We start from the raw sequence: 26176 nt of genomic DNA, 5'->3' as shown, positions 1-26176 counted from the left end.
CCCAGTGCTTCAGGATGACCAATGGCAGCTCCCTGGAAAACTGCTGCCAGCAAGAGATGGGGCTGGTGCTGGGCAGGAGGCAGCTGAGTTTTCCCCTCTACTGGGGCTGACTCTTCTGCTTCCCACCATCCCCTGACAGTGGCATCTCCTGTTTTTGAGATGTCTCAAATCCTTCCTGAGTCATAAAAAATTCCCCTGGGAGACTGCTGCATAGTCCAGAGGCTTGGAGTTCCTTTAACTGGATTTGATAGTGGATCTAAAAGCACAGTATTACGAGAAGGAAAACTACCAGAATGGCAGAAAAGTACACAACAGTTAAAAAATGCAATTTGCATGGTCTTATTTCACTCCAGACTCTGTTTAGCTTGTTTGGTCTCAGTGGATTTATAGACATATCTGGGAAGAGAGTTTGGCCCACAGAACACAATACTGAATGGGTTTGCAAAAGAAGGCAGCATTGTGAAAAGCAGAAAGCTGGTATTGTAATTAATCCTCAAGTTAATCCTGTAGCTACAGAGAGTGCATTTGCAATTTACTGATAAGATTATAATGAAATATTTCTTTTGTTCTTCATCACAAGAATATTCACAAAGATAGATGGTTTAAATAACCCTCTAGTCCCTATGTATAGTGCTCACTATTGCCTGGCTCCCAGCTAAAAGCTCATCATCCAGGGTCAGTGCAGAGGTCATAAGGTGGGCTAAAGAATACTGTCTGAAGGAAAAGCTACAGAAGGGAAACACCAGGCACAAAAATAGAAAAGGACCCTTTGGTTCAGAACATTCTGAAGAATAGATTGGCAGAAGATGGAGAACATACTGAAAATAAGTATCAGTACTAATGAAGTAATCAATAATTCCTGCTTGCTTTGTTCTTGCATTCTTTCCCTAAAACTCCTCTTTCTGTTGACAACAGGATACTGGTCAACCTTTAGCCTTCCAGAATACACCAAATTTATGTTCATATTTCTACATTACTTCAATGTATGTTAGCCTGACCTGTATTACATCATTAGCCATGTGAAGCAGCTCTGTGCGTTGGAAGCGTTTGTGCTGAGACAGATGGAGTGGAGGTCAGGTTGGGAGTGACTTTGGTTTGTCTTTCAGATATGACTTCTCTCCTTTCTCTTTATTTCATAGTGCAATGTGCATTTAGAAGAACACTACTTTTGTCAGGATCGTCACTTTTCCCTCCTTTATTCAAATTCATAGAGGTAAATTTAAATCAAGCTGTTTAAGTTTCCAAATACCATGAATCCTTTGCTAATAGAGGACTGTGAATCTGAAGCAATTGTTATTATGTCACTCCAAAATTTTTAGTCTGCTCAGACTCATTGATGGTGCATATGAGAAAGAGTAGCTCAGAAAGCCTTTGCTCTGGCCTTCATCTCTGGGCACAGGTACAGATGCATTTCCCTTTTCTAGAGCCCTGCCTGTGCAGCCCCCTATAGGAATGTCTCTGATGAAGGCAGGCGGTCCAAGGCCATGGACTTCAAGGGATCTGCTGAGCTCTGTAGAAAAGAGATCCAGATCACTTACCTGTCAGCTCCTCATCAGCTTTTCAGCCCTAAATGGGACTGCACAGCTTGGCCAATATCTCCTTTAAAAGTCTACCTAACCTCTGAAGCGCCAGATAAAGTACACCTTGGCATGCAGACGTTTGCAGCTCTTTTAAAAGCATTTAAACGTTGCTCTGTTTCAAATTGCAAGCATAAGTGGATTTCCTAAACTTTATTTTCAAAGGGAATGCAGGCACTTTTCACATTAATTTGCCTGTTTGAGCAGATCTTCCCATAGAAAGCAAGGTTGGAAAGCCAGACTATGACAGTGGATCAAGAGGAAAAAAGCTGGAAAGAGAAAGGTTTATATATAAAGCTTAGGTATCAGGTCTGTAGACTTTAGAAACAGCTAAAGAAAGGGCAAATCTAAGAGCACATATATGGGTCCTGTCCCTAAGAGCTTAAATCCCATCAGTTCATTGTGCAGCTTGGGCTCATGGGTCACCCTGGAAATGGAGCTGTGTTCCATAGCGTGTGTGCCCCAAGGATTTGGGCTCTGCACGGGCAGCCTCGGGTGCTTTGTCCGCTGTGGGACCGAGCGGAGCTGTTCTGCCGGGCTCCCTTCGCAAACGTCCGTAGGTGGCGCCGCTCTGTTGAGCAACGTTGTGGATCGGAAGGTTTTGCATTCCTCAGAAACTGCTGCTGTGCAGTAATTTCTTCAAAGTACACTAACAATTCATTTGTCTGCTTAGAAATCTTCCATGTGACACTTGTAGTAGTTTAAAGATAATGAGGACCAAGTCAAATAAACAAGGAATGTGCTTTTTTATTATCTTAAGGTTGACAGGGTGTAGTAAACGCCTCTTTTCCCAGATGTTCCTTCCTGTCTTTCCCAAATGGCGAACTCACCAGGAAAGAACTCATTGTACTGATTAGCCTTCAAGTCACAATAAAAAATAATTTTCTCCTACTGATACTGTCTGAAGATACTGCCCATTTACATTAAGAATATTCCCGCCCCTGTCTTTTTCCAGGTCAGCTGGTTTTGGTTAAAAACTCAAAAGAGTATTGAAGGACATCAGTGTGCAAATAGATTATATATTTGCTTGTTTGGATGTAAGGGTTGTAGATTATATTCCTTAAATGAGCAGCAGTTGCAGGATGGAAGTAGAATTTGTGATTAAGAGATTAATTATTATGGAATGAAGCTAAATTGACTTACCTAAGGCTCCTCCTATGAAAACAAACAAAAAAAAAACCAAAAAAAACCAACTTTTTTTTTAATCTAAAATATGAAAAGCCTAAGATCCATTTTTAATTTATTTAATTATAGACCAACTGAATAGCAGAAAATGTCAGTTAAGTAGTCTTAAAAAAACACTCCCTTGAAACTATTGCTGTAGTGTTGCACCTCTCCATTCTCACTGATTAGATCAGTTTTCCTAGATAGGCTGTTCTCTGTATAATGAAGACAAGCACCTTCTGGGCATGATGTAGTGCTCAGGAAGAAGTGAGCCTTGCATGTTCTGAGAAAAGTAATCTGGCTTTGCACCTGGATAAGAGATCTAAATTGGCAATGGTGGAGCATAGCTACAGCTTCTCCAATGTCTCAGAGAGGTACAAATGAACTGGAAGCATAGAGGGGAAACTTAGACAAGTATGACAAAAATATTTTGCAAATTGCTTTTTTTCTTCATTTTTAAGCAAAATATACAGCAGACAAAATATGTGGGTTTTTTTTTTAAACAGTCCTTGCTGGCTTACCCTAAATAAACACATTTTCCGAGCTCCTTAAGTAGTGCATTTATTTTATATCTACAGCCCCAGCAGTCAATTATTATTACTCCCCATTCTCTTTTCCTTTTTCTTATTCTTTTAACTCCTTTTGCTTATATTCATTGTAGCTTGGTTTAAATTAGCATGTGCATTAATCAGAGAGGGAACAGGTGATCCAGTAAGTTTGTGCAGCGAGGTTTCCTCCATGAATAAAGCAAAACTGCCATGCAAGCAGATAAGAATAGTAATAAATAAGACTGCATTCAATTAAAGCTCTGCCATGTAAAGAAAATTACCCACTAATTGGTAAACATTTGTTCAGCTCTTGGAATAAACAGCTCAAATAAGAACAACAAATTAGCATCTTCATTTATTTTTGCTTCTGAACATTTAACTCAATTTTCATGCATGCTGCAGACACATATATGTGATTATGAAGCAGAAACAGAGCTCTATGTTGCTATACAAATTTTATTGAAGATGTAAGTTTGCGTGACAAAATGCAATTTGACTGTAGAAATAATCTACAGGAAAAGATGGGAGGCTGTTTAAGTTTTGCACTTTTGAACAGTCAGTTCCCGTGGCTGAGCAGCATTGCCTTATCGAGGGCAGAACAGGAGTGAATTGGCAGAACATTAGAAAGCCTGATTAAAAGAGGGAAAGTTGAAACTACACTCATGTCAGCTGTTTTCCTCTACAGGATATTGAGCCATTCCTGTCCTAACCAGATACTGATTGCCTAAAACTTAATCCAGAAGTACTTGTCAAAACTGTTTCCTCAGCTCATTTTGACCTGCTGAGCTGTGAGTAGATCCTGAGAATTGTTTGCAGTTTAGTGCTAGATGTATTGGTCTCCTCTCTCTCATGGCTGTGGGAATAAGATCAGACCCTCTGGAGAGAACATGAACTGCCTCCAGGTCTCAAAAAACTATTTAAACTTCATAGCTGAGGCTCCAGATCTGTTTCTGTGGACTCAGAGATGGAATTTGCTGCCAGGAGATTTCTTACAGCTGGGAGGCCACAGAGGATTGGAAGTCTTGCCTCACAGCAGCCGTATATTCCTCTTCTTCTTCCAGTAGGTACACAGCTTACTGCCATCATTTCCAGACCCCTTCCTCAGAATCAGAAAACATCAGGGTTAAGAGTGACAAGTAGAGAAAAATAAAAATACAACACTGGAATACTGTGAGGAGAGCTGTGTGACAGAGCAAACATGAACAGAAATAGCAGACATTCTTCTCAAGAAGTTGCATACTTCATATTATTGCCTTTCTTAGAGTCCTGAGCTTAAATATATTCCATCTCTGGCTTTCAGGTGATAGGTATTAACTTCAGTGTTATATCCAATTAGCCTCTGTAAATTAGGTCCTTGGTTTGGTGAGATGGGGCTGCTTCATCAATGGCTACAGGATTTGTCTCAGGTACAGATATCTGCAAGGCAGAGGAGAAATAATATAAATATCAGTGATATTAACCATTTAATTGTTAAGCATGTTTGTGGAAAATTGGGCTAATACCTATCTGTCCAGGATCTCCTCTCTGGAGAGGAAAAATCAGAGCCAGAGGAATGTTTATCTGTGAGAGGAATAAGGTTTTGGAAATGAGGCCAGGAACCCATAGAAAAAGAGAGGTTTACTATTCCCAGGCATGGTGAGAAGTCAGGAAGTAATTTCTGGTGGTTTAAGTAGCACTGGTATGTCAGGGGATAGCAGGAGAGTGAGGAAGGTCCAGTTTTGACCTACTGCACACCCAAGTGCTGAAGGTGGAACTAAGGTCCTGAACTTTTTTATTTTTATGCATAATAAAGTAGCTGTAAAATAACCAGACACGAGCTGAGCAGAATAGATCCTTCAAGGTATCAGATCCTATCAATTTAGACTAATTGGTCATAATACAAAGTAAATTCTCATTTGGCCTTGTTAGTTGATTGATCTCAACTTCTGATTTTTGAGTACTTCAGTCTGGGGGGTGATACAGGTTTGGTTTGTTGAAAATGTCGATAACCTCAGGTCAGAGTGGTTCCTAAAAGCCACAGCTCTTGTTTAAGTAAAACCCAGAACTGTTAGCAGGTAAAGCAGAGAGCATTTGGGAAGATGAGTTTTCATCGTGCCAAGCATCTGTATATCAGTGCTTCACAGGGCACCTGGGAGTGTAAAAATTAAAAGTACAATATGGGCAATAATGCTGTGTGCAAATATTCATGTGTTAGGATGACATTCACATACTTACATAAATATTTTAATTCATTATTTTCTCAGACTAATACTGGTGATATTCATTAACCTTTGTGGAAAGGAAGAGTAAATAGGAGGATAATTACATTAGTGGGTATTGTATATTATTAGAACTCACGGGGTTTTGTATGATAGAATATTCTTTAATATGTGCTGCAGCACAACAGAAAATTGAAACTTATGAACTCTACATTTTAAGGAAAGAATGTAGATATAAAAAAAATGAATCTTCCTATTTCAAATTAAGATGGTCAATAATGGAATTTTATTGTATTCTTAGAAGACTTGTTTGAGGCAGTATGCTGATGCTCAGAAGAAAATCAAGAGATTATCACACCCATTGATGTAACCATACTCTCATTCACCCCTACTTTCCTAAGATATCCAGTAATATCAGCAGCACACGGTGGATATATATTTCAGGCTAGCAAGTACAGAGCAAGAATCAGATATGGATTTTGGAAAAATATAGGAATTGTCCTTCTGTGTTTGAAGCAACTATGTAACAGTACTGTGAATATTACTTTAAAACTTATCAAATTATTGCTTCAAATGAGAGTCATCTCTTAACCTTCTCAGGACTGGCTATAATGGATATTATAAATTTTCATTTGTGAAGAAATGTCTCAGTTGTTTATTAGATGATCCATATTACTATTTGCCCGAGGCAGGAAGAAAACAGCAATATCTTCAGTCATTTGAAAAAAATGTTTTAACCTCGTTGCACTTCTGCTTTTCTACTTTTCTTTTTTTCAACGCTGATTTTTTTGATGAAATCAGAGTTTCTTATTTTTATTTATTTTCTATTGGTATAGAGGATTAATAACAATCCTTTTCTAATTTACTGTACTTTTCACACTTCACTGGCATTTTACATATCACATTAGTTCATCTACATGACCATGTTTTCTCTCAGCTACTTTCCTAAAAGCAGAAAGAAAGCCAAGAACTTTATTTTTTTTGCTGTTCTTTTTTCCAAATATACTCTTTTTTTCCCCTTTGAATTGCTCTATTGAAACATAAATCTAGGTATGCAGGTGGAGTCTGGCAGCAGTAAGTGCTGGAAAGGCTGTACCTGGTTGTGCTCTCCCAGCAATTCCAGCAGAGCAAGCCCCACCTGCAGGCAGTGCATTTGCTGGTGAGATGGACCCGCAAGGTGGCAGACCCAGGATCCGTGTCTAGGCCTAATCCATGAGCACCAGAGAAACAGAAGGCATGGAGGAATTGTGGTGTATTTCCCTTCAGTAAAACCCGGGGAGAGAGGCCCTGTGGAACCTTCCCTGGTACAGTGGGATCCGAGGACCCAGTGCAGACTCTCCCCAGCAGCTGCATCCAGCTGTGCTGATGAACTCGCACTAAGCCATGGCTTTCTTCACCCACCCGGCTGACCCAGCTCCTCCTGGGCTGCACGGCCAGGGGGTGGCACAGGAAGCAGCAGCTCCCGTGTCCCTAGGGCTGGGTCAGAGGGCAAGCACTCCTAGAGGGCAGCAGCCATCGCCGCTGCTTCCAAAACCGCTAGAGACACAATGAGATGCCGAGGCTCAGGAATCTGGGTGTTGCATTTCTCACGTGTGCTGGATAGACACGTGTATGTAAAGAAATTATTCAGCTCAAATCAGCAACTGGGAAAATGTGTGGGGCAATTGGATTTCTGTAATCAAATCTATGGCTTAATTTTAGGGTCAGGGAAGACCTGGAAATGACCTCACTAATGTTTAATAGGGCTGTAGTAACCTGGTGGCCCTCCAAAGTGGACAGGTGGAGCTTCCTTTCAAGAATTTTCAAACAAACATCGCTTTTTAAAATTTTTATTTTATCATGCCTTGTCATAAAATCTACTTCTGTAAATGTATTATTTAAAATACTCTGGTGAATTCTCATCAGTGAACTTGTTCCTATTATCCAACTGAAAAGAGATCTGTGGGTATGTAGTAAGACTCCCCTCTGGGATTCCAGACAATACACAGACACAAGTGGTTTCCTGATTGCACTTATTCACGTACCCAGTGATGAGGTGGCTGTCCCAGCTGGTGGAACTTCAGAAGAATTAGTCTCCTGACAATTTTAATATAATGTTGTCACAAATGTTTACAATTCCTCAGATTCCTCACATGGTACTCTTCCCCATTAAGACACAACCTCAAGAGGATGCTGGGGTAGGTGTATCATAACAAAATCTCTTATTAGGCCCAGACTATTCACTAAACACTATTTTTCTAAAAGGGAAAAAAAAGCTTGGCCTGGAGAAATAAGGGCAAACCAATGTGTATGGGTCCCTTATTCTAATTTGAAATGGAAAATACCAGTCAGGAGACACACACACACACACACACACACACACATATATATATATATATATATATATATATATAAAATGTATGTATGTGTGTATCTCCAGGTAAAATGAGCTATCTGACTTGAAGTGTCACTGGTCTGATTGTGATTTCCTTATTCAAAACCTAATGTAGGCAAGCGCTAATTACCAAAAATGGGCTTTGTTTTAGGTGGTACCTCCGTGTTGCCAGCCTTGTGCAGTCCCTCCTAGTAAGGTGGAAAAAGGTGAGCTCAATTTGTAACCTCTTTCCATCCAGGTAGTAAAAGAGAAGAGAATTCTTGCTTTCTATTCTTTGACAGGAAGTGAGGAATTTAACTATTAGAGGAACACTGAGAATCCAAAGAGTCTAGAGGAGGACCTGAGACTATAAGCATCTTCTGTTAAAACATAGAAACACATGGTGGTTCAGGCCCTCCCTCATCTTTCAAGACAATCAAAATGTTCTGTTTTCAGCCCTGTTCCTCAGCACAAAGAATGCAATAATGAAGTCTGTGTGATCAGTCTAATATTTGTTATAGCATTTCTAATGTATGTAAACATTATTTAAAGAATTTTATTAATTGAAGAATAATTCTTCAAAAAGGTTCTTTGAGATATCTGTATTTATAGAATTGTGATCTATTGTTTGTCCTTTTATGAACTTCTAAGAAGATTGCTTTATATTCAGTTTTTAGTCAATGTGTACCTTTTTATGCATTAAATATGCACCTAAGAACTTGTTCTTCTCTCCAGAGTAAGTAAGATCCTCAAGATCCAGTGTTCATCAGTAATCCCCATAAATGGTAAAAGCTGTAAACTCACAGTTATAATTAGATCAGGTATATTTTTTGTTGTTGTTTAAAAGGAAATTGCCCTGTTGCCAAGACTGTCAGTTATAACAATGTAAAAGCCAAAGAAAATATTAACATTTTCACTGTACTTTGTTACTGGACAATGGGAATACTTTTCCTCTATATTAGGAAATCCCAGTAGGCTCTCCCAGAAGTATGTCTAAATCTAAATTGCTACCCATTTCTCAAGCAAAGGTAGCCTAAACAGATTTGCAGGGATTCATTGCACAGCTCTTCTATTGATTTCTAGATGGTTTTCAAAAGATTGGATTTGCAACACATGCACTCAGAGACACCTGTTTTAGGGACTGCCTTTTTCCAAGGAATAAATTGCTAGTTGTGGTCAGATGAGGTGCTTGTGTGGAGGGGTTTCATAGCAGAGAGGTCTAACAGGATGTTTTCCTTGAGAAGTGGTGTGGAGCTGGGAACCAATTTTCTCCCACAGTCTGGCACAGGCCCCAGGGAAATGGGATAGGCAGATGAGCCAGAACCCTCCTGCAGGGTCCAGCTGAGAGCAGCCACCATGGTGTGTCCACTTCCCAGACTATCACAGCTCTGGATTTGGGTGTGAGTGCTGGTACTGCTGACTGGGACCCCAGTACCCTACAGGCTGTGCCACGAGGCACAGAGCACTACTAGTAGTCCATCATTTTTTGCTCAGGATGCTACTTCACTTCTACCTACCTTCTAGCACGACGAGCAGAATCGTGCCCCGCCCACTTCCCTGTGCCAGCAGAAATTGTCCCCATCTACCCCTGGAGGCAGCCAGATTCCCACTGCTGACTCACTGTTACTATCTGCAGGCCTGGGCAGCAAAGCTCTTGCTGCCACCCACCCATCACCTAAGCTGAAATAGGCTTGTGAACAAAATGACACAATGTGAGATTCACCTATTCCACCAGGTGGTCTTGTCTCTTGGACATTATTGCTTTATGCTTTGCTAATTGACAGGGGTAATTTGCTAAGTGGCTGGAGTAATTAGCACATGGGATTTTACAAATGGGCAGGGTGTAGAGTTGTATACTGATCTGGCAGGATGGCTATTAGGAGAGACTCGAGACAGTCTTATGTTATGTTTGTGTATATCCAAGCATGATAAAGTAACCAAGAGTTCAAAGAACTTCCTTGTAAGCACACCTTAATGGAGAGCCAGTAATGTGCAGAGGTGAGAATCAAACTGGTATTCTCACATCTCTGTCTGTGCATAGCTGCTTGGTAAAGGCTAACTGAGCTGGGCATTTGTAGTCCAGCTCAGCCAGCTGAATTTGTCAGTCTTTTAGGACTGATTGCTGCTTAGTAAACACAAAAGTTTTGATAAATGCCTATAAATTTGTGTTTAGTCATCACTCTTTTCAGACCATGGATTTTTTGCAATCAATATGCCTAAAGTTAAGGGTTGACTAGATAAAATTTGATTGATGGGTTAAAAACACAAAAAAAAAAGCCAGTTGTCTTAAGTATTGTTTTAAGAAAGCCCCAAAAAGAATAGGACTCATACCAAGCCCCATACAAGTGTGGTCTATTTGTATTTTCATGTCTCAAACTTGTTATTGAATCCAACTTTATTTTCCTGTAGAAATGGAAATGTTATGAATTTTATAGTCTTGCAAGAGATGTTTGGTATTTCCAAACAGTCCCTTTTAAGTCTGTGACCATTCCTTCTCCTCAGACACAGATAATTTATTGTGGTTTATTGCCTCTCCCTTCCCTTCCCTTCTACCTAGCATGAGACATTGTCTACTGTCTTGGTAGTACCAATGTTTATACTGCCTTTCACTTTTTTCTGCTGGTTTTATAAAATTTTCCTGCTCCATTATGCATATTTAATTTCAGTAAATTCTTAAACATGAACCTGGCATTACTCTGAATTAATTTCACACTGTTATGTGTATCAGTTAGAAATATATCCCCTGTACTTTTTTCTGTGAAATATTTCTTCCTTACCAAGATACCACTTTCACATTTGACATTTGTAACAATAAAGTAGCATATAGGGAGCTGTTTCTTCTTCAAAGAATAATTCAAATAGTTGCCCCCACATTTTTGCAGCATTGGTTGTTGGATTGAAGAAGTAGGATGTCCTTGGTTTTCCATCTGCTCAGTGGTACCAGTGAAACTAGTCTTGCAGTCTTTGCATGCCCAAATCCATCAGTGACCATAGAGAAAGTCAGTGTGCATAAATAACTCAGGATCAGCTTCATGAGTATGGGATTTACAGTAACACAGATCTCGTGTAACCATATGAATTATTTTCTAATGCAGACGAGGATCCAACGTCTCACTGACTTTGGATATGAGCAGCTTGGGAAGTGTTGAACCTTTCGTCACTGTGCCAACCCCACGAGAAAAAGTGGCCATGGAATACCTGCAGTCAGCTGGCCGCGTCCTGACACGGCAGCAGCTCCGAGACGCAGTGGCATGTTCTCATTTACTTCAGACAGAATTCATGGTGAGTTTGAGAGCACGCTTGAAATGAGGATTTCTGACACAAGTGGCACAGCAGGAACTGTGAGGAAAAAATAATCGGGCAACACTTTAATGCCAAGGTACAAATCATTTTTAAAAGGCAGATTAGTTTCAGGATGGGGTTTTACTAAAGACAGAAGTCAGTCAGTTATATCCATGGATAATACAGATTCCTCTTGGTCTGAAGTCCCATCATAGATGGCCTATTTATTATAATAGAACTACAGTGCAAATAATCAGAACTGTAACACTGTGACAGTTTCAAAGAGATCATAACGACTATGATGAAAACACAATCATAGTTTTTTTTTGTTTATTCCCATGTTTATTCCCATATATGTTTGCAATTTGAGCACTAAATTTTTAGTCACTGTAAATTATTTTTTTGGAGAAGATAGGCACACCCACAGTCCCCATCCAAAAGGGACTTTCTTCCCAAGGTCCAAAATACCTTTAACAGGCATGTCATACAGCAGCCTAATATACTCAAGACAAAAAACCCTGAAGTGTTTCACAAGTGTATTTATTAGTAAAAAGGGTAAGAATCTAAAATGAAGAAAGTGACCAGGTGGAAAAAAGTCAGAGCAGAAAAACTCAGTCAGAGACAACACATTACTTTAAGAAGACCTGAAAAAGTCTGGTATTGCCAAACATTCAGATGAAAGAAGCTGCCAAAAAAAAGGAGACACTTTTTACAAGGGAAGTAGAAAAGAGCTTTAACTGAAGCCACTTGAATGTGAAAGCTGAGTAAGGCAGGGCAAAAAAAGTTTTGAATTAAAAAAAAATCATATCTTCATGTTTAAACAGATCAAAAGCAAGAAGCTTACTAAAGAACACAAAGATCAATTGATGATCAAAATGGTATAAAAATGATCTGGGGAAGTTGAACCAGTAGGTGAGGAATGACTCCATTATTTGCATCTGCACTGACCCGAGAAGAACTTAGGAAATTTCCTACATCTGTGTCAGGGATAGGTTCAATCAGATCACTAGAAGTTCTGTCTGATATTGAAGCATTAGTGGAAGGGATTCTATAACAAGTCAATGAAATTAATAAAAGTAAGCTAATAGTCACTCAGGAATCCTAAAGGAGTCCGTATATGCACTTACTGAGGTATTAACTGAAGACGTGCTATGTAGCAGTTGTGCTTCAGCAGCTGAGGAATCAAAGGTAGCAGTTTTTCAGAAGGGTTCCAGAATTGATCCAGAGAACTGTATGTCTGGAAATCTGATGTCTAAATCAGAGAAACTGGACGGAATTACAATTAAATATGCCAGAGCATGAGACCACTTAGGTTTCATTTTATTTCCAATTTGTGCATGTGAATCAATAGATAATGAGTGCCATCTTACTCTAAAAATAGCTTTTCATTATGAATAATTGCATCCTATGCAGCAGCTCTTTCAACTGCCTTTAAAATCCAAGGTTTTTATTAAAAGTCTTTTGCTTAAGAAAAGTAAATCCCTCAGTTCTTCTACGAAAACATGGACAGACAGTCTACACAGAAAAATTACAATCATCCAACATACTTTTATCACCAAGTATGCCATAGATTCTCTGCCATTCTGCTGCTTAGGCAGGAAAGACAGAAGAAATAACTTCATCATGCCTAAGCCCCCATGTTAGGAGACAGTTTGTACGGACAAATTGACACCTCATAGAATCTTGTTTACCCAAATTGTCCCACACAGCAGTTGTGCACAGCTTTGGGGAGACAGAGTCACATTTTATTTGTCCCTCAGGGGGCCACAACGTAGCTATGGCCCTTCAGTGTTTCCACAGAATTTTATTGAAGAGGTCATGACTCATCCGTTCTGGTTTTAAACCATTTTTTAAAATGTGTTTTAAGATGAAGCTGTTGAACAGTATCTGTTTACTATGTTCCTTGCTACAGATAATAGCTCAAGTAGGAACTTGAGGCATGCAAAGAACGCAGTATATGACCCTCAGCCATTCTGCTCACACAGCTCATTTTAACTAGCTAAAGAAATACAGTAAGGCACTCTTCTGGAGACTAGAATTATTTGCTCTCATGAAGAACTTCCAAATGTGAAAGAAGTGAAGACATGTTTGAAGTTTTCAGTGGAAAATTAAAACATGAGCAGTTTCAGGTTATTTTTAGTTCTTCAATTTTTTTTCATTAACAATTAAAAGGGCATTACTTAATTAAAGGGTATATTTGGTTGGGAGAATATGCCTGTTTTTCAAGGAGGAAGAAACATAATTTGCCCAGCATATATGTTTTCTTTAGTAGCCTGAATTGCTATTCTTCAAAGGATAGAATATCTGAAGTTGGTAACAGAAGATAAAATTTATTTCCAAAACACCCAAATGTCAAAAAACACAGTCCTGCATAGGAAAGTGCCTGATCATTAAATCTAAAAAATTACATCCTCAATAACAGGCGGGATGAGTATAATGACTACCTGCCTGAATTTTCCTAAATTTTGCCGTATTTTCTTGAATGCTTTCAGAGATGCAAATCATACATCTTCAAGTGTATGAACAGCATTTAAAACTTAATGTGAGCCAGAATAGCTGCTATTAGAAGGTATCACTCAGAGAGGGAAACAATATGCATATGCATCTATAATTGCATGCAAGTGACTGAGCACGGTAATATATGCAGTTTATGCATTATTTGCAATTTTTAAATTAAATATATATGTTTGAAAAATAGTTTTATATATATATATATATATATATATATAGCCTTTACAGCTACAGAGTTTGTATTCTAGTTTGCACATGTTCCTGCTATTTGCAGTCTGCTGGGCTTATTTGCTCCCCTGTTAGCAGGAATGTTATCACCATATTATCCTGATCTTTTTTTTTCTGGAATAATCTCTCTTTTCTCACAGCCAGTTTCAGAATAAGTGACATGCCTGTGGCTGTGATCCACGGTGTATTGTCAGATTTCTGTCTGTGCCCTTGGACTCACAAGTACTTACTACTGGGAGGAGACCACTGATTAGAAAGTGTTTACAGGATGTAAGTGATTAATGTTATTAATGGTCCCGGTTGGGCCAAAGAAATGTGTTTCTGTTTTCAACTTGGTGGCATTTTTGCATCTGTCAGTATCTCACCAATGGTGAGCTATTAAAAAGTTTCAGCAGGCATAGTAAGGGAGAAAGCCACGCATCTGGAAGACCCTCACCAACCACCATCACTTGTGCAGGCAGAGGACTCTTCCTAACGCATTTTTTCCAGTCTCTGTCGATGGCAGACAGAGATCCCATTAGGCACAAGCTCAGTGTCTTGCTCTCTCTCACTTGGCGCAGAGTTTAGCACGGAAACCTTTCAGAGGCCGTGTACTGATGGTGTAACTTCCCTAGCTCAGTACTGCCAGAACTGAGCTGGGGAAGCTCCAGGTCAGCCAGTTGGAACAATTCAGAGCCCAAGGGCCAAGGGTAAATCTCAGACAGAGGTCACCACTGGAAGCAGTAGAAGTCAGAGGTGAATATGAGGAGGGTATGGGAGCTCATTTTGTAGTTTTGTGGATGAGGAAGCAGTATTAGATGCAGGACAGAGGTGAGATGGTTTGACCTGAGGCAGTGGGGATGAGGTTTATGCAAGAATGAAGTCTTAAAAGTGAGAAGATCCTGAACCTAGGATAGCCATCATATGGATGGCAGTACAGCAATCTGAAAAAGGATTGGGTGAAGTACCTGCAAAGAAGGTGTGTCTTGTCTTAGCAGTAACACTTTGGCTGGCCTGACACAACAAGTCATTCTTTTGAGGAGCCAGCTGAAGACCAAGAAGAGATCAAGGAAGAAACTGAGTGAGGGAGAAGGGAAAGAGTAAAGAAGATCCATGAGCATAAGGCAGAGAAGGTAGAAGAAGAAATATCAACACAGGTGCAACCTCACATAGTAAGATGTTCGGAAGCCAAGTTGGGAAGTGGAGACGAATCACAGCATTTCAATATGAGCCATCTAAATTTTACTTAGCTTTGCTATCTCTTCAAGCAGTAAAGTGAGTGTAGCTTCCCCTGCTTGGTGAACCCATGTAAAAGTCTGCTGCTGGGTGCCTGCTTGACAAGCTGTTAGAAACCTCATCCCTGTTCCTTTAAAAAAAATCCCTGCAGAGGTTGGTCATGCTGGTGAGGACCAGAGCTTGTGTTGAAGGACAGGGACTGGGAATCTCTGATGTACCAAAGTACTGGGTAGGCCTGCACCTCTAGAGTAGAAACCAACTCATTTTGGAGAAAATCCTTAAGTAAATTTTCCAGTGATGCAAGCCAATAGATCCTCCTCAGGTTCCTATGTGTCTCTAAGAGGCAATTATGTAATATGCCACTGTCTCTTAGGCTAAATGTCCCAGGCTACCATGAAGTTTCCAGGTCTCTAGTTATGACTGTTCTTTTAAATAGAAGTATTAATTTACTGGAGATAGAATTCCAGCTTACTCTAAGACAATTTAAATAATGGTGGCCCAAAAAAAAAATCAGTATAAAAATGAAGATTTTAGTAAACCGAAGCATTTTTAATGTGATTTTGCCAGATTATTTTTGTTGGTAAAACATCCCTCACAATCATGAAACAAAAAAACAACACCTGCATGTTTCATCCTGCCATTTTAAAAGAGTTGGTTTTATTCAACTGTAGAAACATTGTTTCAGGACCTCAAAATCAAAATTGTTCTTATTCTCCCTTAAACCAAGTTAAGCATTTTGTTCAATGCAAATTTTGTGGATTTTTACTTTTCATGCTGACAAACAGTTTGAAAAACAGGGATTTAAGTTTATGAGGAGTTTATAATTTGTGTATTTTTGAAACTTAAAGGAAACTGTCACATTAGTTACCTACACAGCTGCAATGTAAATCAGTCACTAAAAGATGAAAATGAGAAGGAAAAGAAATATCTTCAGATTTTTATTACTTTTGAGTCTGAATGCAAAAGGCTAAGGCACCTCATTCTAGCAGTTTAAATAAAAGGCAAGTGAGGTCTTTGAATTTCATTGATAAGGGCTTAGCACAAATGTTTTTAAAAGTTTGCCATATGTTAATATTTAATTATTTATGAAGTTCCTGCCCCCATTATGTAATGTATTGCTTTTAATTGCTACAGTACTATACTTTTCAACTCAAATTTTCTGGAACTATAGTGCATTTTAACCTTGGTCTTAATCCCAAAAAAATTTTTTTTAAAAAATAATTCATCAGAAGTGTTCCTTGGAAGTCACCCCTTCAATATGCAACTCCCTGTGTTTATTAAAGGAAGGGTGTTGACAGGCTTGAGGTGGGAACCACTTTTTTTCTTAATAACTTTGATGTTAAGAGACAGTTGTGTAACAGCAGATGGCCTTCTGGTGATAATTTCCTGCATGGCTCCTTTGGAAACATCAGTCTGATTTAATTTATTTTTTATAGGAAATACCAATGAATTTTGTGGATCCCAAAGAAATTGACATTCCGAGTCATGGAACCAAAAACCGCTATAAAACAATTTTGCCAAGTAAGTGAGCTAGCCCATGGTTTCCTACTATGACATTTAGTCCTGCTTAGAGAACATATTGCTGTGAAAATCTAACTGTGTTTATATTTGCTTGATGTGTACCCATTCATACTTGTATTTATAATCCATGTAGAAAGATAACAGAAGCCCAGTGCTGTAGGACTGGCAAATGCAGAACTCTCACTGGATGCCTTAGCAGGTGCACAGGTCAGCAGCATCCCAGCCACGTGCTGAAGGGCAAGCCTGCCTTATGCTGATTTTCTCTCAAAGGCAGCTCAGGCAGATAGGACAGTGAGGTCTGCTATGCTTTGCAGTAGCTCCTCATCATAGCCCAAACCATCTTGCAGTCACTGAATTCCCTCTGGCTGGGTCAAGATGCTTGGGACTGAAAAAACCCAGACTACAAAAAGCAAGTGCAACCTATCTTGTCTTTTAGTGGGCTTCCATCTTTAAAGGTCCTCTGATGATTGCTTTTTTCTTCTCCATGCACTAAACTGTCTTTGTGGAAATTTGTTTACATTCCTGACACAGTGCTGCCTCTTCATTGCTCTTAACTTGTTACTGCCTTGCTATACTGGTTCGGTATTTTCATTGTATATATTTTCATATACAACTGCTTTGTTATAATTGGAAGTGATTGAAAACTTTTCAGTTGAATAGTTTTCCTTCAAACTACATGTTTCTCTGAAATACAGCTATTTTCATAACATTTGTTGGTGGATAATAAGATATTCCATTTCACTTTTATTAAACATTTTATTTTGTGCTCTGTTTCAGAATAGGTTGCAAAAGTTTTAACATTACACTAAATATAGACATGAATAGTTGAGTTTTTATAATTTTTGGCATCTCCAAAGTGAAAAAGTTCTGTGATTCAAAATATTGCAGAACATTCCCACAGAAAAATGTAAATCCCTTGCTTAGGTTTGGAATGAAGAATACTTTAAAAATGACAGCACATCCTATCAACTAGAAATTTGCTTTCTAAACCTCTCTAGAATATCCTTTGCAGGCCTATGTTATATGTTAGTCATTCAAATTCACATATCTTCAATTATGAGGTTTCTCTCATCAAACCTGAAAACATTATAATTTGTTCATATCACACCAAGGCCTTACAGTCAAGGCCTTTACACTCTAAATTAATCTCAGAAATGGGATATGTAGCTGGGAAAGCAGCTTGTGTGGAGTCCTTGCATCTCTTCAGTCTGCAATAGTTTTCACTGTGTTCAAGGTTAGTTTATCTATTGCAACCAATAGCTGTGTGCATCTGAGTTCAGTCAAGAAATATTGAAGGCAATTAAAGACAGAAGGTAACTGAATGCAAGTTAGATACCAACAATCAGATAATTCAGCATCCCTTAAGAGTCTGGCCCGGTGTCAACAGGATGTACACAGACGGTGAAATCCTGACCCCTTTGATGACAGCAGGACTTTTGCCATCAGCTGCAGCGGAGACAAGATATCACCAGCCCCCCTCTGCCTGACTGGCAGATTTTTGGAAGGAGTTCTCCCTTCCCATAGCATCTCCAGGCTATGGGAAGGGAGAATGGCTGGGGCATGTCCAGGCTGCCCCAGCCACCATCAGGTTCCCCTCCAGCAACGCCTTGCAAGTGCAATGAGTCCAGTTGCACTGCAGCTTCTGTTTTGAATTGGGACACAACAGAATGTCCCAATTCAAAACAGATGATGATGAGCTATGAGAACCAGCGTGCCTGTGTGTCCTCACCTCCAGTTAGCCAGGATTGCTGCTAGCTCCATGGCACATTTTCAATCCAAGCACACTGCTGGTGTGCACCACAGCTGCCCACTGGCAGGCACTTTGTAGCCCTCTTTGACAGAAATCAGAAGGTTTGGTGTGTGTTAGCACCAGGTTTTTCAAAGAAGATATTTTGAGGATTGAGGCACATGCTCATAATAAATATGTGTGCACCCCACACCCAGTCTGAGAGGGTTTGGAAATGATTTGAGTGATTAAATAGAACAGCTTTCCTGGTTTCCTGCTCAGATGATATCAACCCGCTGCTTTGTACACCCGCATCAGCTTTTCCATTCCCAGCACTGGGTGCGTCTCCTGAATGGAGGCACCTGTGATGACAACTGACATCCTAAAAATGCCCAGTCCTGCCAGCTCCACCCTCTATGCTGTAGTGGACATTCTCATTTTCTAAGAGATAACTCCGTGACAGGGTGCATGAGGGCAGGTTTATGTTAGCAGATACCACCCAACCAGACACACTCATGTGAAATACAACTAATGCCTATTGAAAATTATTCTATATGGAAAACTACAAAGTACGGGAGATGTTGCATTCTATGACAGATGTTTCAGTTGTAGTATAACATAGCCAAGACTCTTATGCAAACACCAGGCTGCCACTTTAAGTTCTCTAATGTTAATTGCATTACAATAATGTCTACTACTGAGGGGCCAATGTGGGATCAGAGTCAAGAGGCTAAGCAGTTCCCTAAGATCAGTGTTTCTCCATCCTTCCTCCTGACTGTGACCCCACCTATAGCTCCTGTTAAACCCTGCTCTGTATCTTCAGCTGCATCCCCTCTGCCACCAGTCTACAGTATTTCTCACACCCTCTGAGCAGGTTTCCAGTCCTGCACACAGCCCAGTCTCTCACCACAGCCACATTCCTGTGGCAGAATAGCAGCCCTGTTGCTCATTCCTCATCCTCTTACTCCACATCTTCACTTCTGCCTGCTTGTCTCCTGCAGCCCCCACTGCACGTCCCTGCAGCAGGACCTCAGCTTCCTACTGTCTTCTGTATCTCCTGCTACTTCTTCAGCCCTATATCTTTCCTACTTCCTGTCTCACTTGTCCATCTCAAACCAGAAGCAGAATTCCTGTGGTATTTCAGAGTACACATGGACTTTTGCTTATAAAGGATCAAGTAGTTTAACACTATTCTGTGGGTATCTTTGTATGTGCAACACATCCATTAGTTTACCATACCCTATCCCGCTCTGAAGATTAACCTTAAGTCAAAAGTCTGTATGAAAATACCCTGGGCAGAACAGCAGATTCACACTAACATGAAGATAGAAACCACTTAGGGGGTCAGACCCAGAAGTCCACAATCTATGGCTTGTGCTAACACTCACTCTGACATTCCACTAAAGACAAGGAGAAGGTTAAATCATATGATCAAAGCACTTTATTATTAAAGCATATAAACAGATGCTGGAAAACTGTTTTCTTGATACTGAAAATTTTGAGCTCCCTTTAACTCCCACATCCTGACTTCAAACAGTCATATTTGCTCCAGTTCTGCTCCCTAATGAAAGCACCGATGGAGTGCACGGAGTGAATGATCCTCCAGTATCCATGGCATGGTGAGAGGATGTCCAGCACTGCTACCATATAACCCTGCTTGTTCCCTGCACCAGGCACTCTCATGGAGCCAAGTTACATTCCCTTTAACACCCTCCTATTCCTCCAAAATTATAAAGTCAGGACAAAATTAACTTGTTAAAGGTGGAGTTAGAAGCAGCACCTTCTAGTCTACTGATTGAACTATTCCAGACTTCCTAGATAGATGGGAAAAAATAGCAGTTATTTTGCCTCATTTACAACTATAGAAGACATATTTTATTAGTAATTATAAGTGTTTAACAGCACCAGTGCATTTTCAGGTACTTTATAGACATTGATGAATTCAACCTTGCAGTCAACATCTGTCTTTCTGCTGTAGCTTCAGACTCCAAGACTTTGCCATCCTTAAGGATAAGATCATTATGTCCAAGGTATTTGTCATTCAGGAGGAAGCTAATGACTTCCATTTGTGTCTGGTTATTGCCTAGTGGTCTGGATCTTTAGCATCGCTCAGGCTTTCCTCTTCTCAGAGCTCAATTTACAACACTTGCCTATTTCATAACTGATCATGACTGGTAATTTATAAAAGATTCCTGTTCGGAAGCAGTGTTTGTTTCATTGATTGGAGTTGGAAGGAGGTCTCAGAAATTGTGAAGCTGATTTAGCTGCTCCCTAGTAACAGAGGGATTTATCTCAAGACATGGTAATTAAAGTGGATGTTGGGTCTGCTTGGAAGAGGTTTTTTAAGGTAGGGGTCAAGCAACACCAGAATCAGAGGCATTGTGTGAGCTAGAGGAAGCGGGTGTTTTTTCAAGGCCACGTAGCCTGAGGCATTTGTGGAAATGGCTAATAACCACTCTGTGCTGAAAAGAAATGAGAGGTTTCCTGTCCTCATATTGTTAAAGGAAAAAAAAAGCTCTAAAAGAGCTCTAAGTGAAAATAGTTAGGAAAATTAGTACAAAGATATTTTAAAACAAGTTAATTAGGGTTCACGTAGTGCTATTAACCACAGAAAATAAGACTTTCATGTGCAGACTTTGAAGTCATGCAGTCATTTGCATATTTTAAGAAACATACTTTCAAAACATCATCCTGGATTCTATAAAGGCTCCACTCCTGTCCGAAGTGCTCCTGTGACCTCCAGCGGGAAAAGAACATAAAGTATGTTTGGGATCATCCCTCCTCTTCCTTTGATTTGCAAAGGTTTTATCGTGTTCTTAGGAAGAGGATGAAAAGTCACAAAAGAAATTCAGAAGCAACTCTGAAAATACTAGGTTTTGCTGCAGCATATGGATATATATCAGTTCTATATTTTTTGTGTAAACAGCAGGGCCACACACTAAACAGTGTTTTTTAATATCTTTCCAGCTCAGTACCCACCTATGTATCTTTAAATGCATTGTCTAGATTGCACTCAGCAAAGGAGCTATCCAGAGACTATTTCCAAACTAATGTGTCTGTATACTGTCAAAAAACCTGCTGATTATAACTAAGTATTTAAGCAAATTGCCAGAGGAAAAGATTTTTTTCAGCATAGAAATATTTGTATATCATTTTTTAGTGATAGAATATTTTTTCGGAAAAAGTGTGAAGAAAGTCAATTGCGTCCCTAGAAAGCCACAACATTGGCATCTTGTTCCCTGCCTGTTACATTGTATACTTGAGAATGTGCAGCTTTAATTCCAAAATGGTATTGCATGGGGGAGGGCGGGGGGGGAATCACATCATTACAAATGAAGACACAAAACCTTCCTTTCCAGGAGGGATTTAATAACCCCCAGCTCTTTACTCAATAGAACTGGCCCCCCACTCCATTCTAGAGCGTCCAAGACTGAAGGAAAGAAGAGTGTGACGGAAAATGTTCCTGTATTTTGGCATTGTGTCTCTAGTCCAATACACATGAATGGTCACAGATTGTGTCAGATGAAGACACAGGACTGAAGGGAAGAGTATGGATTACCTAGTCTAGCCCCTTACAGTAAACTTAAAGTGGTGTAAAAGACATATATTTTATTTTATCCGAGGCAGAGGAGTCTTAATACAAATCCAACTGTCCAGTGTAGTCACTGAACACTGCAGCTTCTGACCAAAGTACCAAAGTCAAGTTCAAAGGGCTTGCTGTAATTAGGAGCCGCTGTCCAATGATAGGACCCAGGCTTCAGAGACAGTCTAGGCAGGTCAGCCCAAAGGCAGCACGGGCAGACCTGACCCCACTGAGCATTGCCTGGGCCTGTCAGTGTTACTTCAGTGCTTCAGTGCCCACAGCTCACTGAGATGGTTCTGCACCTGCCAGCACTGTGCGCTACAGGGGTGCCTTAGTTACATGTGATGATCCTTTGCAGAGGGAAGAATTTGGTGCATAACTCTTTACTGCTTGACATCCCCAAATAACAGTAGGTTTTTTCCTTCAGAAAGTCTTTGATTCTCTTTAGAAATCTTCAAACTATGGGTTTTCTTATTAATTTCCATCTTCCTTGTGCTCTTAGATCCTCTAAGCAGAGTGTATTTGAAACCAAAAAATCCATCTGACTCCTTGAGTACCTACATAAATGCTAACTACATTAGGGTAAGTAAATGTACACTCTTCATGTACTTTTGAGAAAATATTTTATTTGCCGTGTGAATAACTGGCTTTGCCAGGTTGCCACTTATTTTATTGTTACCCATCCTCATTGATAATTCCAAATCTTTTTGTCTACATATGTGATAGAAATAATTTCATGAGCCATTTCTAACAAGGACCACATAGTCATGAAGGTACAGAAATGGTTGTAATAAAAAAATTACCAAATAGTTTATGAAAAACATTAAGAAACACATGCATTACTATCTGTTTACTTTGGTATTCACTGTTTCATATTGACCTACTGCCTTGTAGTAAAGAGGGCTACCTTTTAACAGTGACAGATACCAGTACTTTCAAGATACCAATTGAGAGTCCTGAAATTAACTGTTAAGTAATTAAATAAATACTATAACAAGTTTGTGAAAAGGAACATAAACAGACATGTTAAATATTCACATGTGCCACAACACAGCCATTCACATTTTACTCCCTGTACTGGTCCCATGACACAGTGACATAACCAAGCATGAACCCTGATGGAAAGCAGTATTTCAAAGTGTCAGGTATGCTATAGTCCTTGATCACACACGCAGCCACACACACCTGCACACAGAGCTTTCTTGAACTCATGACAGAATATGTGCTACATAGACTACAAAGAAACTAATTCAATCATATTTTAGGAGTGTAGTCCTCTAGCTATAAAATTAAATGTTTTCTATAGAGTTATTATCCAGACCCTCAGCTGGAATAAAGGTAATAGTGCAATGAAAATTTGGCCACAGAGCTCTACAGTGATGTTGCTTCCTTAATTAACAGTAGGTACACAGCACCATGCCCCTTACCCTGCCTCACTTTCAGCATTTCAGACATCCTCATGTAAGTAAGCAGAGTGGTTCTATTTGGACAGCAGTTGCATCATGTCCAAGAGCCAGGCCATATGTTGAGTCCTCTGAGTTCTCCCTTTTCCCTGTGCCAGCACCCTTCACTCTCACATATGGTGATTCTTCTTGCTACTAACACTAGTTGAACTGTCAGCAACTGTGGAAAAAACTGCAACCCAGCAATGAAATGAAATTTCAGATCCATGCATACAAAATCATTGGGCTTGCTGGGATCCTGACAGACCTGGCTTGCACAAAGTATGTTCAGGCAGATTGGTGAATGCCTGAAGGACAGTGTGTGCCAGCTCAGGATTATCCCACTGGTTTGTGCAATGAGTAGCAGCTGTCATGAAGAAAGGCTCCCAAAAGGAAGACCCAAGGCTAGAGGCTCCCACACCTCCTCATGCTGTTTTCCATTCACTCATTCCTTTCAGACATTGCCAGGCTCTCTCCTACATTAGCTGGGCACCCTCTCACTGCACAAAATCATAACTTCTCCTTTTCCCACAAAAAATAAGAAGATATGTCTTGTTTTTCCCATTTCTTCTTGTCTTTCACTCTCTTCTGCTTCCTCACTGTTTGCCTGACCTTTCTTTGACTTTCTGAACATTCATGTGTGTCTTGGAACTTTCTTTACTCCCTTTATATGTTGTCCTTCCTATAAAGTCTCATAAAGGCACTTCTTCCTTAGAAAACATGGATAGCAGAGTCTTTGTAGATATAAGTTTTATAGTTCTTCCTTTCTCTCCTGTAGCTTACTGACTATAAACTACCTTGAAAACACTGCTGAAATTTAAATTATAGATTAAAGTACCACTGGATGAGGAAAGTCCCAGTAAATTGAAAAATGGAGTTAGCTAAAAGAAGCCAAGTAAGCAGGGAAATTTGTGAGGAATTGTTGTATTTTCAGGACCATGTAAGTTCATAAAATTGGTTTCCAGTGAAAAACCTGTTCTACTGAAAAAATTCTCATCTGCTCTACTTTTAGTTGTAACTTCTTTCAGTTCAATTTTCTTTTTCAGATTAACTTTTCTTCCCCTTCTGATCTTTTATTCACCTGCAGTATAGATTATCACATGAATTTAAAGTAAATGCTTTTGTGTCTGTTTCTAAACTAGGGCTATGGAGGTAAAGAGAAGGCTTTCATTGCAACTCAGGGACCCATGATTAATACCGTGAATGATTTCTGGCAGATGGTTTGGCAAGAAGACAGCCCTGTCATTGTTATGATCACAAAGCTGAAAGAAAAAAATGAGGTATGACAACTGGCAAAACTGAGAAATTATTCCTATGGCTGCATACTGTAGAAGAGACTTTAGACAATATGGAAGGAAGCTAGCAGATAACTGGTTCTTAACTAATCTGTTAATAAGATATGTGAAAAATGGTGAGAGGGTAGCCAAATACATCAAGTGTAATAGCATAGCCATTGTAAGACACCATGTATTACAAAAAAGAGTCCATTTCCTAGATCTATGCTGTTGGGTTCCTAACTTTTTAAGAAACACCTCATTTATCTGTTGTTCACCTCTGTACTTTGTTTTTACTTTCTGATATTTAAAGATTAGATGGTTAATATTATGATTAGCCTTTTTTTTTTTTTTTTACATGGCTGAAGTTTGCACTTTGCTATAATGTCAGAGATTTAATCCATTTCCAATGTTACAAATCTTCTGGACCATCCCAGAAATACATTATGGGCTCCCAGATGCCAACACCAAAGAGGAACTTAGAATGGAAATAATACTCTTTACCATGGTATCAATTAGACTTGACAATTGTATTTTAGTGGCTAATGGCCAACTAACTGCCTGTTATGCATTCCATGACTTTTGCATCAATTCCAAACCATGTCTTCAATATCTTTATTTAGTAATCATGTAAATTTTTGTCAGGCTTTCTTTGATAGTGCCAGTGCCCATACTTCTGACTACCAAAAATTAAGAACAAAAATCACTCTCCCATGCAGAAGACCAATAAAAAACCTGTTCTGGAAGACTGAATGCTAAAGAAGTGGTTTACAGGGCTTGTGGACAAGAGAGAGTCAGAAATAAAGGAGATAGACTTTTTTCCCGAGTCCAGACTTAGTAATGATTCCCAGCTCCAGGTAGGTGCCTCAATCACATCTCAGCACACAGCCGTGTGCACCAGGGCTGTATTTCCCTTGCTACACTCACACCCCTGCTATTCAAACTCAGATGCATGATGGTAGAGCAACAGAGTTTATTCAGGCAAAGTTTCTAGTCTGAGTGATCAAGGACCAAGAGTCTGAGTGCATTCCCAGGGCTCAAACTCACTGCTCCATTTAAATATGCACTCAGTAGACATAGTCTTCTTTTTCCTGCCCTTTATTGTTGCTTCTCTCTTTCTCAGCATGAGTTAGGACTTCCAACATGAACTTAAAATCCAGGGGATTTTAAGAAATTGTATATGAAAAGTAGGTTGGTCCTGTAAAATGTCCTAAGACCTATTCCCAAATTAGGTGCCATTTTGCACCATGCTGTTCAAAGAGGTGTTCAGAATCCCACATTTAGGATTAATCATGAAAGCATAGCAATCGACCAAGCTAATAGACCAAAAGAGTAAGTATTTCACTGAGGAAATGCTGACTGTTTAAACACTCACATCTGACACAGTGTAAGAAGAATGACTTGAAAGAAGTGCCCAGTGGTTTTCATCATGTCAGGAAGCTCTGTGTTTACCTGAGTTACGCAGGCTCTAGGCACTGGTGTTTATAGGCATTGTTGTGCCTGGCAATGGTAATTTCCTCCACATAGAAAGGGTGAGGAATCTCAAGTCGTTCC

At 39.6% G+C, this 26176-nt stretch overlaps 1 protein-coding gene across 1 annotated transcript in view; it reads left to right on the top strand.

Annotated features, from left to right (window-relative positions):
• PTPRR (protein tyrosine phosphatase receptor type R) overlaps nt 1-26176 on the top strand; it is a 138289-nt gene that overhangs the window by 97431 nt on the left and 14682 nt on the right. Inside the window, exons 9-12 of the mRNA XM_050969899.1 lie at nt 10936-11122; nt 16513-16597; nt 22409-22488; nt 24491-24628. Coding sequence (XP_050825856.1) covers nt 10936-11122; nt 16513-16597; nt 22409-22488; nt 24491-24628 — 490 coding nt within the window. The remainder of the gene's footprint in view (nt 1-10935; nt 11123-16512; nt 16598-22408; nt 22489-24490; nt 24629-26176) is intronic.

The sequence above is a fragment of the Serinus canaria genome, chromosome 1A (genome assembly GCF_022539315.1).
Source record: "Serinus canaria isolate serCan28SL12 chromosome 1A, serCan2020, whole genome shotgun sequence".
Classification (NCBI taxonomy): domain Eukaryota; kingdom Metazoa; phylum Chordata; class Aves; order Passeriformes; family Fringillidae; genus Serinus; species Serinus canaria.
The sequence above is the reverse complement of the archived record's forward strand: the minus strand, read 5'-3'. Positions and strand labels throughout refer to the sequence as shown.